At 44.9% G+C, this 13023-nt stretch overlaps 1 protein-coding gene across 1 annotated transcript; it reads right to left on the bottom strand.

Moving 5' to 3' along the window:
* Nucleotides 1-6364: 6364 nt before the first annotated feature.
* Nucleotides 6365-10479, bottom strand: LOC136510681 (histone H3.2-like). Its single transcript, XM_066505053.1, has 3 exons — nucleotides 10110-10479; nucleotides 9692-9714; nucleotides 6365-6565 (listed from the first exon to the last, which is right to left on the bottom strand). Exons 1-3 carry the CDS (start codon nucleotides 10477-10479, stop codon nucleotides 6365-6367), a joined length of 594 nt encoding a protein of 197 aa, XP_066361150.1.
* Nucleotides 10480-13023: the final 2544 nt, after the last annotated feature.

Here is a 13023-nt window from a genome sequence, read left to right as displayed (position 1 = left end):
ATAGAGGCGCCCCACGGCGAGGAAGCTCACGTGCTGGCACTCTTGCAAAAACGCCATCGCATTACCCGAAAATCACCAGAACACTACACGTACTATTTCTATAGACAACGACTTTGCAACGGAACCCTCGGAAATTTCTCCTCTTTACAACGGCAAGGCCCTCGACCCTTCCCACGTGCTCTGGCGCAGCGAGCGGTGGCACTAGCACTTGCACCGACCACATGGGACCCACTCTGACCTATCTACGAGGCCAATGTTCACCTAGGGTTCGACGCGAGACGATGGGCGGCGGTTGCACGAGCTGGGACGCCATAGAAGGACTTCTCCACGACGATGGGCACCCTATGGCAATGGTGACGGTGTTCTAGTGAGCCGCAGCAACAACAAGGTGGTAGGAGTAGCGGGTAAGCAACAACAACTCACTAGTGACCTTACCGAGAAGCTGGCTTGGTCAGAGACGACCCGAGCAAGGCTGGCCATGTGCGCGCTGCGAGGTGAATGGTGGACCACAAAGGCATGGTCGTGTCAGCGGCGAGGAGGCGGCACTAGAGCTGTGACTAGCATGCGCACGACGAAGAGGGAGCCAAGGCGAGCTAGTGGTGTAGAGGGATTGGCACATGGTGAAGTGGTGGAGGCTAGCCACGACGCGGGCGGTGATGGGCCTTAACGGCACGGTGACGTGCAAAGCTCCAAAATTGGAGTTCGGCGTGACGCGAGTCAAGGCGGGGTGGGGACAGCTGGAGAGGGGACATGAAGGCAAAGGCGTGAGCATGAGAAATTGATGAGAGGTGCTCGCTCTCTGGCTTCACCATGATGCGATGTGAGGGCGGCGGAAAATAGAGGGAGAAGAGGGAAAGAGAGAGATGGCGCGGCAGGTTGGCTCGGCTCGTCCTTGCCTTGGTGGGACGCGAGCGATGAGATTGGGATGCCCACGCGCTGGTGCTATGGACAACATGTGCGCGCGTCTGACCGGTGTGGCCCGCATGGCCGTAGTGTCATAATTGACAAAGCGACGGCGACGTGCACGGCCACGTGCTGATGGCACCCAACCGGGCTAGGGAGGGGCAGCGCGGTGCAGCAAGCAGACACGCGTACAGGAGCGACATGACGGCAGTGGTAGCATCACGACACGAGGTAGCAGTGGTAGATGCGACGGCAGTGGCAACATGGGATGGGGCAGGTGGCAACAGCAGCGACTTCGCCGCGGCGTGGGCGGGGCAGCAGGGCGTGGGGTCAACGGCTCGCTGCAGCCGGCCTTGGCCAAGCCTAGGCGGTTCGATCGGCCAAGCGCGGCGGCACGGTTGACCGCGTGGGATGCGACCATGTGCACGGCATGGGGCATCCACGTGGTGACCGCGCAGCCAACACCAACCAACCCGAGATCGGTAACACGCACGAATTTTAAAACGCTCAACACGACCAAACGGTTGCTTCTGGACCTAAACCATCTTCACCACATTCATGATGGCATATGGAACTACCAAATCAAATCATAATACTACACCACTCTTTAACCTAATCTCTCACAATAAATTGCTAAATATAGCAATGTCTAGCTGTTGGCAGACTTGAAAATTTCTAAGTTTTAGAGCTGAATTTGATTTCCATTTGTGATTTCTAAGCTAGTGGAAATATTAGCTAGTAATATTATTTTTCGACCGTAGGTATTTCATTGTCATCTACAAAGTTTGTACTTTAAACTTTAATTAAGTATCACATACATGTTCCATATCATTTTTGCTTAATAAAAATTGGTTTTAAACCCTAAATGATATAACATGACTATCTAATCAACTTTAGTTTCGCATTCTAGTTGATCGTTTCAAGTTATAGAAATTGATCTACACACTTTATCACATGCATTAACACATAAACATGATGCTCATGACATATTTTAGTAAATGATTTATGGTGTAACACCGAGGGTGTTACAAATCTACCCCCATAAACAAAATCTCATACCAAGATTTCATGTGCCTAGTGTGGGAAAAGAGATAAGAAATAAATTCTGATTTAACACAATTACCTCGGTGAACTAGAGAGACGGTGGAGATAATGCTTTAAGATATAGCTTTCTTGCTCCCACGTTGCTTCGTACTCCGAGTGATTTTGCCACTAAACTTTATAAAACTTAATCACATTGTTTCTAGTCACTCTTTCTTTTTCATCTAAGATCTTGATAGGATGCTCAACATAAGACAAGTCGGGCTGGAGGGGAAGTCCTTCAATTTCCATAGCTTCATCGAGGACCACAAACATTTCTTTAACTGGGAAACATGGAAGATATTATGTACCACTGACAAAATATCCGGGAGCTAGATACGGTAGGCAGCAGAACCACACTGGGCCAAAATCTTGTAAGGTCCAACATAGAGAGGGGCTAGCTTCCCACAGATACCAAATCGATGTACACCTCTCATGGGAGATACCTTGAGATACACATGGTCACCAACTTCAAATTGCAAGGGCCTTCTTCGCTTGTCCGCATAAGTTTTCTAACGACTTTGAGCCACCTTCAAATGGCTCTAAATAATACTGACTTGCTCTCGAGCTTCTTTGATAAAATTAGGCCCAAAATATCCACGGTCACCTACTTCAACCCAGTTAAGAGGTGTTCTATATTTCTTGCCATACAGGGCCTCAAAAGGTGCCATATGAATGCTTTCTTGATAGCTATTGTTATAAGAAAACTCCGCTAGAGTCAAGCATTTGTCCCACTTTTCTAGAAAAGAGATGGCACAAGCCCTCAACATATCCTTAAGTACCTGATTGACTCTTTCTGTCTAACCATTAGTTTGCGGATGATAAGCTGACCTTCTGAGGAGACTAGTATCAAGACATTGCTGAAATTGCTCCCAGAAATGAGAGATAAAAACTGACCCTCTATCAGAGATGATAGTAAGAGAAACTCCATGCAGGGTCACAATCCAGTCAAAATACAACTTGGCATACTTCTTGATTGAATACCTTGTATCCACCAGAGGAAATGAGCGGACTTGGTAAGACGATCCACAATGACCCAAATAGAGTCATACCCATTTGCCGTGCGGGGCAAACCCACAACAAAGTCCATGGAAATATCCTCCTATTTCCAAATAGGGATAGGCAAGGGCTGCAAAAGTCCTAGTGTATGCATATGGTCTTTCTTAACTCTTCCACAAGTGTCACATTCCATGACGTACTTGGTGATATCCTGCTTCATATTTGACCACCAATATAAGTGGCGCAAATCATGGTACATCTTGTTACTTCCTAGGTGAATGGATAACTTGGAACTATGAGCTTCATCCAAAATCTTTCTTCTAAGCTCGTCACTTGAGGGAACAACCAATCTGTTCTTGAACCTCACTACACCTTGACCATCAATACTAAAATGTGGACCACGTCCTTCGGCAATTAACTCCTTGATATGCAGGATTTCTGAAACATCTTGCCTTTGCTCAATAATAATTTGCTCAAGTAAATATGAGACTAGAGCAATATAGGCTAGCACCTCAGCATGGTTGAGAGACAAAGGTGCTTCTTCAACTTGATACAACTTCCAGCTTAAAGCATCAGCTACCACATTAGCTTTTCTAGAATGGTAATGAACCTCCAAATTATAATCCTTGATTAGCTCCAACCATCTCCACTGCCTCATGTTCAGCTCAGACTGAGTGAAAATATATTTGAGGCTCTTGTGATCCATATAAATATGCACTTTATTTCCTAATAAATAATGCCTCCAAAATTTTAGAGCGTGCTCCACAATAGCTAGCTCTAAATCATGGGTGAGATAATTCACCTCATGCTTTTTCAGCTGGCGTGAAGCATAAGCTATCACATGTCCATCCTACATAAGCACGCATCCCAATCTAGTCCTTGAGGCATCACAATACACATCAAATGGCATGTCAATATCTGGTTGGGCAAGAACAGGAGCAGTGGTAAGAAATTTCTTCAAGGTTTGGAAAGCTTCTTCACAAGCCAGACCCCATACAAACTTGACATCTTTCTGGAGCAACTTAGTCATTGGTTGGGCTATTTTGGAGAAGTCAGGAATGAAGCACCGATAATAACCAGCAAGACCAAGGAGCTAACAAATCTGATGCACTGACTTTGGAGATTTCCAATTTAAAACATCTTGCACCTTGCTTGGGTCCATAGAGATACCATCAAGTGCTAGAACATGTCCCAAAAACTACACTCGATCTAACCAGAACTCACACTTGCTGAATTTGGCATACAGCTTGTGTTTCCTTAATCGAGTCAGTACTATCCGAAGATGCTGTGCATGCTCTTCATTGTTCTTGGAGTATATCAAAATGTCATCAATGAACACCACTACAAACTTATCCAGCTCCAGCAAGAAGACTGAATTCATGAGATACATGAAGAATGTAGGAGCATTGGTGAGACCAAAAGACATGACTAGATATTTATATAGCCCATACCTAGTAGAGAAAGTTGTCTTTGGTATGTCTTATGGCCGGATCTTAATTTGATGATACCTAGAACAAAGATCAATCTTTGAAAACACCTTGGCACCAGCCAACTGATCGAATAAAGTATCAATACGAGGTAAAGGATACTTATTCTTAATGGTTACCGCATTGAGAGGGCGGTAATCCACACACATCTATAGAGTACCATCCTTCTTCTTCACAAAAATAGCTGGGCAACCCTATGATGAAGAGCTAGGATGGATAAAGCCCTTCTCTAATAATTCCTCTAACTGCTTCTTCATTTCAGCTAGTTCTTTAGGAGCCATGCGGTAGGGATGCCGTGAAATAGGAGCAGTGCTAGGTTCTAACTCAATAGAAAACTCCACATCTCTATCCGGTGGCAACCCAAGTAGATCTTTAGGGAAGACATCCAAAAACTCATAGACCACAAGAATAGAGGCAAGATCAGGAGAAGCTTCAACATGAGCAATAACTAGTAAGGCTGGATCTGAGGGCATAAGAAGAGACATCATATCCTCAGAAGAAGGAAGCCATAACTCAACAACTCTCTACTTAAGGTTCAAGACTACCCCATAAACTTGCAACCAGTTCATGCCCAGAATTGCATCTATGCCTTGCCTAGGCAGCACTATGAACTAGAGGCGGTAAGTGTGAGTGGCTAGCACTAATTTGACTGTGTCCATCTGAGTATTAATGCACAACTGTGCACCTAGAGTACTGATTCTATAGGCAATAGGAATAGCCATAAGAGATATATTGTGCCTCTGTGCAAACCCCATGCTAATGAATGAATGTGATGCACCAGAATCAAACAACACATATGCTGGGTGGGAATCAATGGTAAACATACGAGCCATCACCAGTTCATTCTGTAAAATCTCCTCAGCCTCAGTGAAGTTGACTTGTCCAGAGCGGCTTATGGGCATCTTCTTCTTGGTAATCATCCTCTTTACCAAATGGGAGTTGACTAAAGGCTAGGAAGACTGCGCATGCTGGTTCTGTGGACACTCCCAAGCATAGTGGCCTTCCTTGCCACACTTGAAACAAGCACTAGACTTGTTACCCTACTCCTTATGAGGCAGAACCTGCTATCCCTGAGGCTGTTGTTGCACCTGCAAAGTAGGTGCACGGTACTGAGTGGGAGGTGCATGGTAGGTCTGCTGAGGCTAACAGAATGGCTGCCCACCCAAAGACTGATAGGGCACCTGCCTAACAACCTATACCTTCTGAGCCTAGGGGTGGCTAGAAGACCCAGTAATCACCTACTTGAGCTTCCACTCAGCCTGAGAGTCACACTGAAGTCCCTCCATGGCAATAGCAGCATTCATCATAGCACCAAAAGTCTGGTAGTTCCCTATGTATAGCTCCTTCTATAGACTGCAAGAGAGGCCACAATAGAAATGGTCCCTCTTCTTCTCATCCGTATTGACATGGGTTCTAGTATACTATGCCAGATGGTTGAACTTGTTCACATAATCCATCACAGACAAGCTCCCTTGCTTTAGGTCTAGGAACTCCATCAACTTCCTGTTTAGCACACCAGTAGGAATGTAGTACTCTCTGAAAGTAGCGGTAAACTCTTGCCAAGTCACACGGTGGTCCATTGGCTGCATGGCACTGAACATGTCCCACCATGCACTGGTAAAACCCAACATCTGCTGCGCTACAAAGCGCACCTTCTGTTCTTCAGTTACAGTGAGCAGCTAAAACTTTTGCTCTAGAATACGAAGACAATGCTCTGCATCCAGAGGCTCAGCAGTCGGCGTGAACGTGGGTGGGTGCATCATCAAGAAATCCTGGTAAGAATAGGGCCTCTCGAGACCACAGGCACCACCCCCATTCCCACCATTGCCACCGGGGCCTCCACAGGTGAAGCCACCAATAGCCTAGGCTAGCATCTCCAACGCACAGGCTGACTCCTAAGCAGCCAGCATCTCTACCATCATCTCTTCATAGGTCATCGGAGGTGGTGGTGGTGGAGGAGGAGCCAGAAGTGGGGCCTTGTGGCTGTCCCCATTGGTGCGGCCATTGTCCTCACCACAACCGTTATCACCCTGGTCTTCACCAAGACCACGGCCCATCCTAGCACTAATACTCTCGCGACCAGACCTCAGGTTTATCTATAAATAGATAGGAACCAACCATTAGGGATAACCCTCTGGATTAGGAATAAGAGACTTAGAGAGATGATAGGACTTTTATTAAAGCATTCTTTTAGGTTATCCTATCAATTCACTAATCCAAATTATATGTGTGGGGGATTTAGTTTAAGCAAGATTCTCTTTTTATGATGCATGCATCGGCCTACTCGTTCACTCAAGCCAGAATATAGCAGCATTCGCAAAAATTTTGACACATCTCACACTCACTTTCCGCTTGCTAAACGATTCTTACGCAGCGTAAGTTAGTGTACCTATAGAAACTTGATTAGATAAAACTAGTGCCACTATTCTAGATAGACCATATTGCTAGGGCTATACTTATTTATATAATTTTATCGCATCCTACTTTTTGCAAAACTTTTGTTGGTCAAATTTTAGGTTTTGAAAAGAATTATGAAACTCATAGACTCATTATTGGCTCTAGTACCACCTATGGTAGCACTGCCCGAAATAACACACCTTCAGAGGCGCTCATCTTCCACCAGACACTAAGCACCCCGAAAGCAAGCTATATCGAATGGTTCCATTGAGCACACCCCAAGGGAGTACTCGACAATCCATGTTTTTCCTCTAGGATCCAATAATGAGAATGAGTTTACAATACTTAGTCCATTTCATACATCAAGAGTTCTCAGAAATACATTATTATAATACCAAGTTCAGAGTGCGGAATTTAAACAGCGGAATTGAAATAAACATCTAGCGATAAGATACAAGGATCTGTCTGTGCCCACCAGAAGAATCCTCCATTCAATAGCTACTCCTCAAGCTGCACCTGCAATAGGGGTAAATAAACCTTGAGTACACAATGTACTCGCAAGACTTACCCGACTAGTGGGCATAATTTCTCGACTCCAAAGGATATGGTAAGCTTTATGGTTTGCTGGGTTTCCTTTTTGCAAAAAGCAATACTAGGAGTGAATCCTTATGTATGTGTTTTATTAGAAGCCATGATTAGTTCATTAGCTAACCGTTCTATGTAAGCACATGTTCCACTTTCAAGCAAGAGTTCAGCAAGTAGATCCATTTCACCATCTTTCATCTTCCAGTTTTTACTACGGTGCTAGATCGTAGACAAGTCGTACCATATTACACGGTGATTCACGAATCAATGTAGCCCAGTTGGGTACTCCAAAACATAAGGCCCGCTTGTACCCTAGGCACAAGCAGGACCGACCCACCACTCTCCTGTCAAAGGGGTCCAGGTCCCCATCAAAACTTGGATTCCAAGCCCCCACACCTGAGTCCTGGACTCAGTGTGGTGCTTAGACCTCCACCATCCCCGCCTCCAATCAGTTGGTTCAGAAAGAGTCAGAACCCATGATAAGGGAGCAACGAGCCTTTCCGCTCCCATAAGTAAGTATGTGCTCAGAATAATAAGTCTATGGCCTGACTAGAATCTAATGCAACGGCCGGTCCTTAACCAACATGAACACGGAAAATAGTGTAACCAAGCTATGCCCCGTTGGCCACGGGACACAACCTATTACACCCACCAATACCCGTACCATATCCCTGTCCGGTCTCTATTTTTCTTTTCACCATTTTATTATGAGAGTGATAATAATAATCACCTATTGCAAGTAACGGCAGGTTACTCACGCTACCGATAGCCTAAGGATAGCAGCTACTCGACTTTTGCTAGTAGGACTCATAGGTAGGTTATCTATGCATGTAGTTTCAATATAAATCTTTTAACGTAAATGCACATCACACACACACACATATATATATTGATCATTCAAAATAAGGGTTATGCACCGGGGCTTGACTTGGGTAGGCAGGGTGTCATCTCAGTCAGTCCGTGGCGGTTCCAGGACCTCCTTCTACACTAGGATCTCCTTCTCGTACTCCTTAATCACCTCCTCGAACTCGTGGTCTTCGATGGTCACGATCTCTGTTAACTCGTTCTCTACATGCATGCGATGATGATGCAACACTTAGTATTTTAGCAATGGTAAACTACTAAGCTAGCTCTAATAACTAAGATACTAAGCTAACAATCAACTTCATCAAGTAAAGTGTTGGGTTCAACTAAGAAATGCCTAGCTTTACAAATAAAGGATATATCTTTATTTATACTAATGATTTAATGTATATTTGAAACAAATAGCATTTAACTACCCTTACATTAAGTTTATTCTAAAGCTACAAAAATTACAGCGAGCACACAATAATACCATGAAGCTACTGTAAAATTTTCAAACCTAAAGCTATCACCATTTTACCACAAAAATTTCTATAATATTTAACTTAATAATATTAAGCACTCTCAAATGATTTAATAGCTCCTGGTATCAATATGTATATATATGAACTAAATATACTAACAAATAGAGCACAATTTTAGGAACTTAACAAAATTGGTTTCATAATTTTTGGATACCTACATGATTTTATATGATTTACCAAAGATTAGCTCAGAAATACAAATAAAAAGGTATTTCTATTCTCCACGAAAAAACTAAACTGATTTTGGCCTAACGCGGCCCACAGCCGAGGCACAACCCACATGCGGAGGCAGGCCACAGCATGGAAGCCCGCGCGCACTGGCACTCTTGCAAAAATGCTCTCCCGTTACCCGAAAATCGCGAGAACAATACACGTACTATTTCTATAGACAACGACTTTGCAATGGAACCCTCGGAACTTTCTCCTCTGTACAATGGCAAGGCCCCGGCCCTCCCCGCATGCTCCGGCACAGCGAGCGGTGGCACTGGCGCTTGCGCTGGTCACACGGGACTCAGTCTGACCTATCTACGAGGCCGACGCTCACCTAGAAGTTCACATGCGAGATGATGGGCGGCGGTTGCACGACGTAGAAGGACCTCTCCACGACGGCGGGCACCCTACGGCAATGGCGACGGAGTTCTGGTGAGCCGCAGCAACTACAAGGCGGTAGGGAAAGCAGGTGAGCAACGACAAAAGGTGACAAAAGATACTTTCTTACCTTTATAGATGATGCTACTAAATTCTATCATATTTATTTACTCGAAACTAAAGATGAAGCTCTAGAATATTTTAAAACCTATAAAGCTGAAGTTGAGAACCAGTTAAACAAAACTATTAAAAGGTGGCGAATACCTTTCCAGCCTGTTCAATGAATACTGCAAGGGAGAATGTGGGATCATTCATGAAACCACTGCACCATACTCACCTCAATCAAATGGGCACTACTGGATTCGGGTTCTTTGCCGAGTGCCTGATGCACTTGGCAAAGGCCCAATTGCACTCGGCAAAGCCTTTGTCGAGTGCGGCACTCGGCAAAGAACACTCGACAAAAAATTAGTCGGCAAAGATCTCTTTGCCGAGTGCCCCGGGGACACTCGGCAAAGAAAAGCGACCGTCACGGCGCCGGCCCCGTTGATGGTGGCTTTGCCGAGTGCCAATCCTGCAGGCACTCGGCAAAGATTTTTTATTTTTTTTTAAAAAAATTCTTTACCGAGTACCCATTGACCGACGCTCGGCAAAGACGTTTTATTTTTTAAAAAAAAAATCCCACACTCCGCAAAGATGGTGACGCGCTTGGCGCGGATGGCGTAGAGGTTGGTGTCCTCGAAGAGCCCGACGAGGTAGGCCTCGGCGGCCTCCTGCAGCACGGCGACGGCGGAGGACTGGAAGCGGAGGTCGGTCTTGAAGTCCTGCGCGATCTCGCGGACCAGGCGCTGGAACGGGAGCTTGCGTATGAGCAGCTCCGTGCTCTTCTGGTACTTGCGGATCTCGCGTAGCGCCACGGTGCCTGGGCGGAAGCGGTGCGGCTTCTTCACGCCGCCTGTCGCCGGGGCCGACTTCCGCGCCGCCTTGGTCGCCAGCTGCCTCCTCGGCGCCTTGCCGCCGGTGGACTTGCGCGCCGTCAGCTTCGTGCGGGCCATCGCGGGGGATTGGGCTGGGGAGAAGGGAGAGTTGTTGCTCGGGTGTTTGAAATGGAGATGGGGCTCTAGATTTGCTGCGGTGGGGGAATGGGGCGAGAAGAGACGGTATTTTGCTGCGGTGGGGGAACTGCGTGGAAAATTTTGGGGCAGGGTAGGGATCAGGCTGTACGGGTGCCGTCGGATCGCGTGGGAATGGAGGGCTCCGATTGATTTGGCAGGCTCTCACGCGGATCGCGATCCATGGGTGGTGAATGGTAGCGAATGGCAGACCACCATCTGGCAGCTCCGCTTTGGATTGGTTTTGCTGGTTGTTCACGGCTGCATGTGGCCACACAGCGGGAACTTGAGTACATGTGCCTACAGTTTTTTTTTTGTTTTTTGAGGGGAGAGTACACGTGCTTACAGTATGCCGCGCTACCACTCTACCACTGGACCTAAACTGGAATCACAGATTAACAGTAATTTCGTGACACTCCAAATTCAGATAGAAAATCTTTGCCGAGTGCCCCGATCTGGCGCTCGGCAAAGTATATTTTAATTTTTTGTTAAATTAAGAGTAAATTGCTTGTTTGAGGCCCTAAATGAATTTAAATCAAAATGTGGTCAACTACAAAGTTTTATAACTTTTCGAGATGTACAATTTTTATTTAGGAAGTTTTTTTATCCGAGGTCATTTGAAAAATTTGAATTTCAAATTTGAGAGATTCAAACGTAGTTTTGCATGATAAGATGATTTCAAATCAAAAAGGTGTCAACTACATAGTTTCATAACTTTTGGAGATCTACAATTTTCATTTAGGAAGTTTTTCCATCCAAGGTCTTTTGAAAAATTCAAATTTTAAAATTTTCAAATTCAAACGTCGTTTTTGCGTGACAAGATGATTTCAAATCAAAATGTTGTCAACTACAAAATTTCATAACTTCTCAAGATCTACAAAGTTTATTTTGGCCATTTGTTCATCCAACATAGCGGTAGTAACATTGTTCACAAATCTTATATATCTCTCTTCTACTTTCATGAAACTAATATGAGAGATACGAGAGAGATGTGGATTGTATGAACAATGTTATTGTCGTTTTGTCAAATGAAGAAATGACCAAAATAAACTTTATAGATCTTGAGAAGTTATACAACTTTGTAGTTCAAAAGTTTTTCATTTGGATTCATTTAGGGCCTCAAAAATTGCTTTGAAAAAATGATTTGCCGAGTGCCAATACAAAGGCACTCGGCAAAGACGCATTTTGCCGAGTGCCAAAAAATGGCACTCGGCAAAATACATCTTTGCCGAGTACCGGAAAAAGGCACTCGGCAAAGACGCATTTTACCGTGTGCCAGGAAAATAGCACTCGGCAAAATGCGTCTTTGCCGAGTGCTGGAAAAAAAAACACTCGGCAAAGCCATCTTTGCCGAGTGTTTTTTTTTTTGCCGAGTGTATTCTATTAGGCACTCGGCAAAGACCGTTTTTGCCGAGTGCCCGATAAAATACACTCGACAAAGCCTCCGGCACTCGGCAAAGTGCCGGTTTACGGTAGTGGGGGTGGCTGAAAGGAAGAACCAAACGGTGTGTGACTTGGCAAATGCCTTGGTACAAAGTTCGGGGATGGCTAAGGTATGGTAGCGCGAGGCAGTACTCACTATGAACTATGTCCTCAATAAGGTGCCACCTCGCAATTGTGAGGTTACACCCTTTGAAGAATTTAAAGGAAGGATGCCAGATCTCTCATTTTCGGACTGGGGCTGCCTTGCAAAGGTAAATCTGTCGTTGTCAAAGAAGAGAAAGCTAGGGCCTAAGACTATAAATTGTGTTTTTCTGGGCTATGCAAACAACAGTGCAGCTTATTGATTTCTAGTGATCCTTTCCGAGACGAGCAATATCATTGTTAATGTTGTTATGGAGTCTCGAGATGTGACATTCTTTGAGAGAATTTTCCCAATGAAGGGTAAAGAAGTAGTAGCCCTAGATGGTCCAGATCAGACATACTCTCTGGCTTCGAGTGTTTATGACCCAACTCCTAATGTGGAGTTGAGTAGGAGCAAGAGACAAAGGACTGAAAAGTCTCTAGGAGATGATTATATCATTTATCTAGTGGATGAAGAACCACGTACCCTCTCAAAGGCATATGCACTACTGATGCAGAGTACTTGAGGGAAGCTGTCTGTAGTGAGATGGATTCCATCATATATAATGGAACATGGGAGATAATTGATCTCCTAGCTGGTTGCCAGCCCATGGGCTATACATGGATCTTTAAGAGGAACAGGAGACCTGATGGTAGTATTGAAAAATACAAGGCCTGCTTAGTGGTTGAGGGTTTGACTCAAAAGAAAGAGGAAGATTACTTTGACACGTATTCTCCTGTAGCTCAATTGCCCACAATCCGTGTGCTTTTAGCCCTAGATGCTGCCTATAAGTTTCGTGTTCATCAAATGGAAGTGAAGACAACATTCCTAAATAGAGAGTTAGAAGAAGAAATTTATATGCAGCAACCAGAGGGATTTGTGCTTGAAGGACAAGAGAGAAAAGTGTGTCGCTTGATTAAATC

The sequence above is a fragment of the Miscanthus floridulus genome, chromosome 16, assembly GCF_019320115.1.
Source record: "Miscanthus floridulus cultivar M001 chromosome 16, ASM1932011v1, whole genome shotgun sequence".
NCBI lineage: Eukaryota > Viridiplantae > Streptophyta > Magnoliopsida > Poales > Poaceae > Miscanthus > Miscanthus floridulus.
Note: the sequence above shows the minus strand (reverse complement) of the source record. Positions and strands in the feature narration are given on the sequence as shown.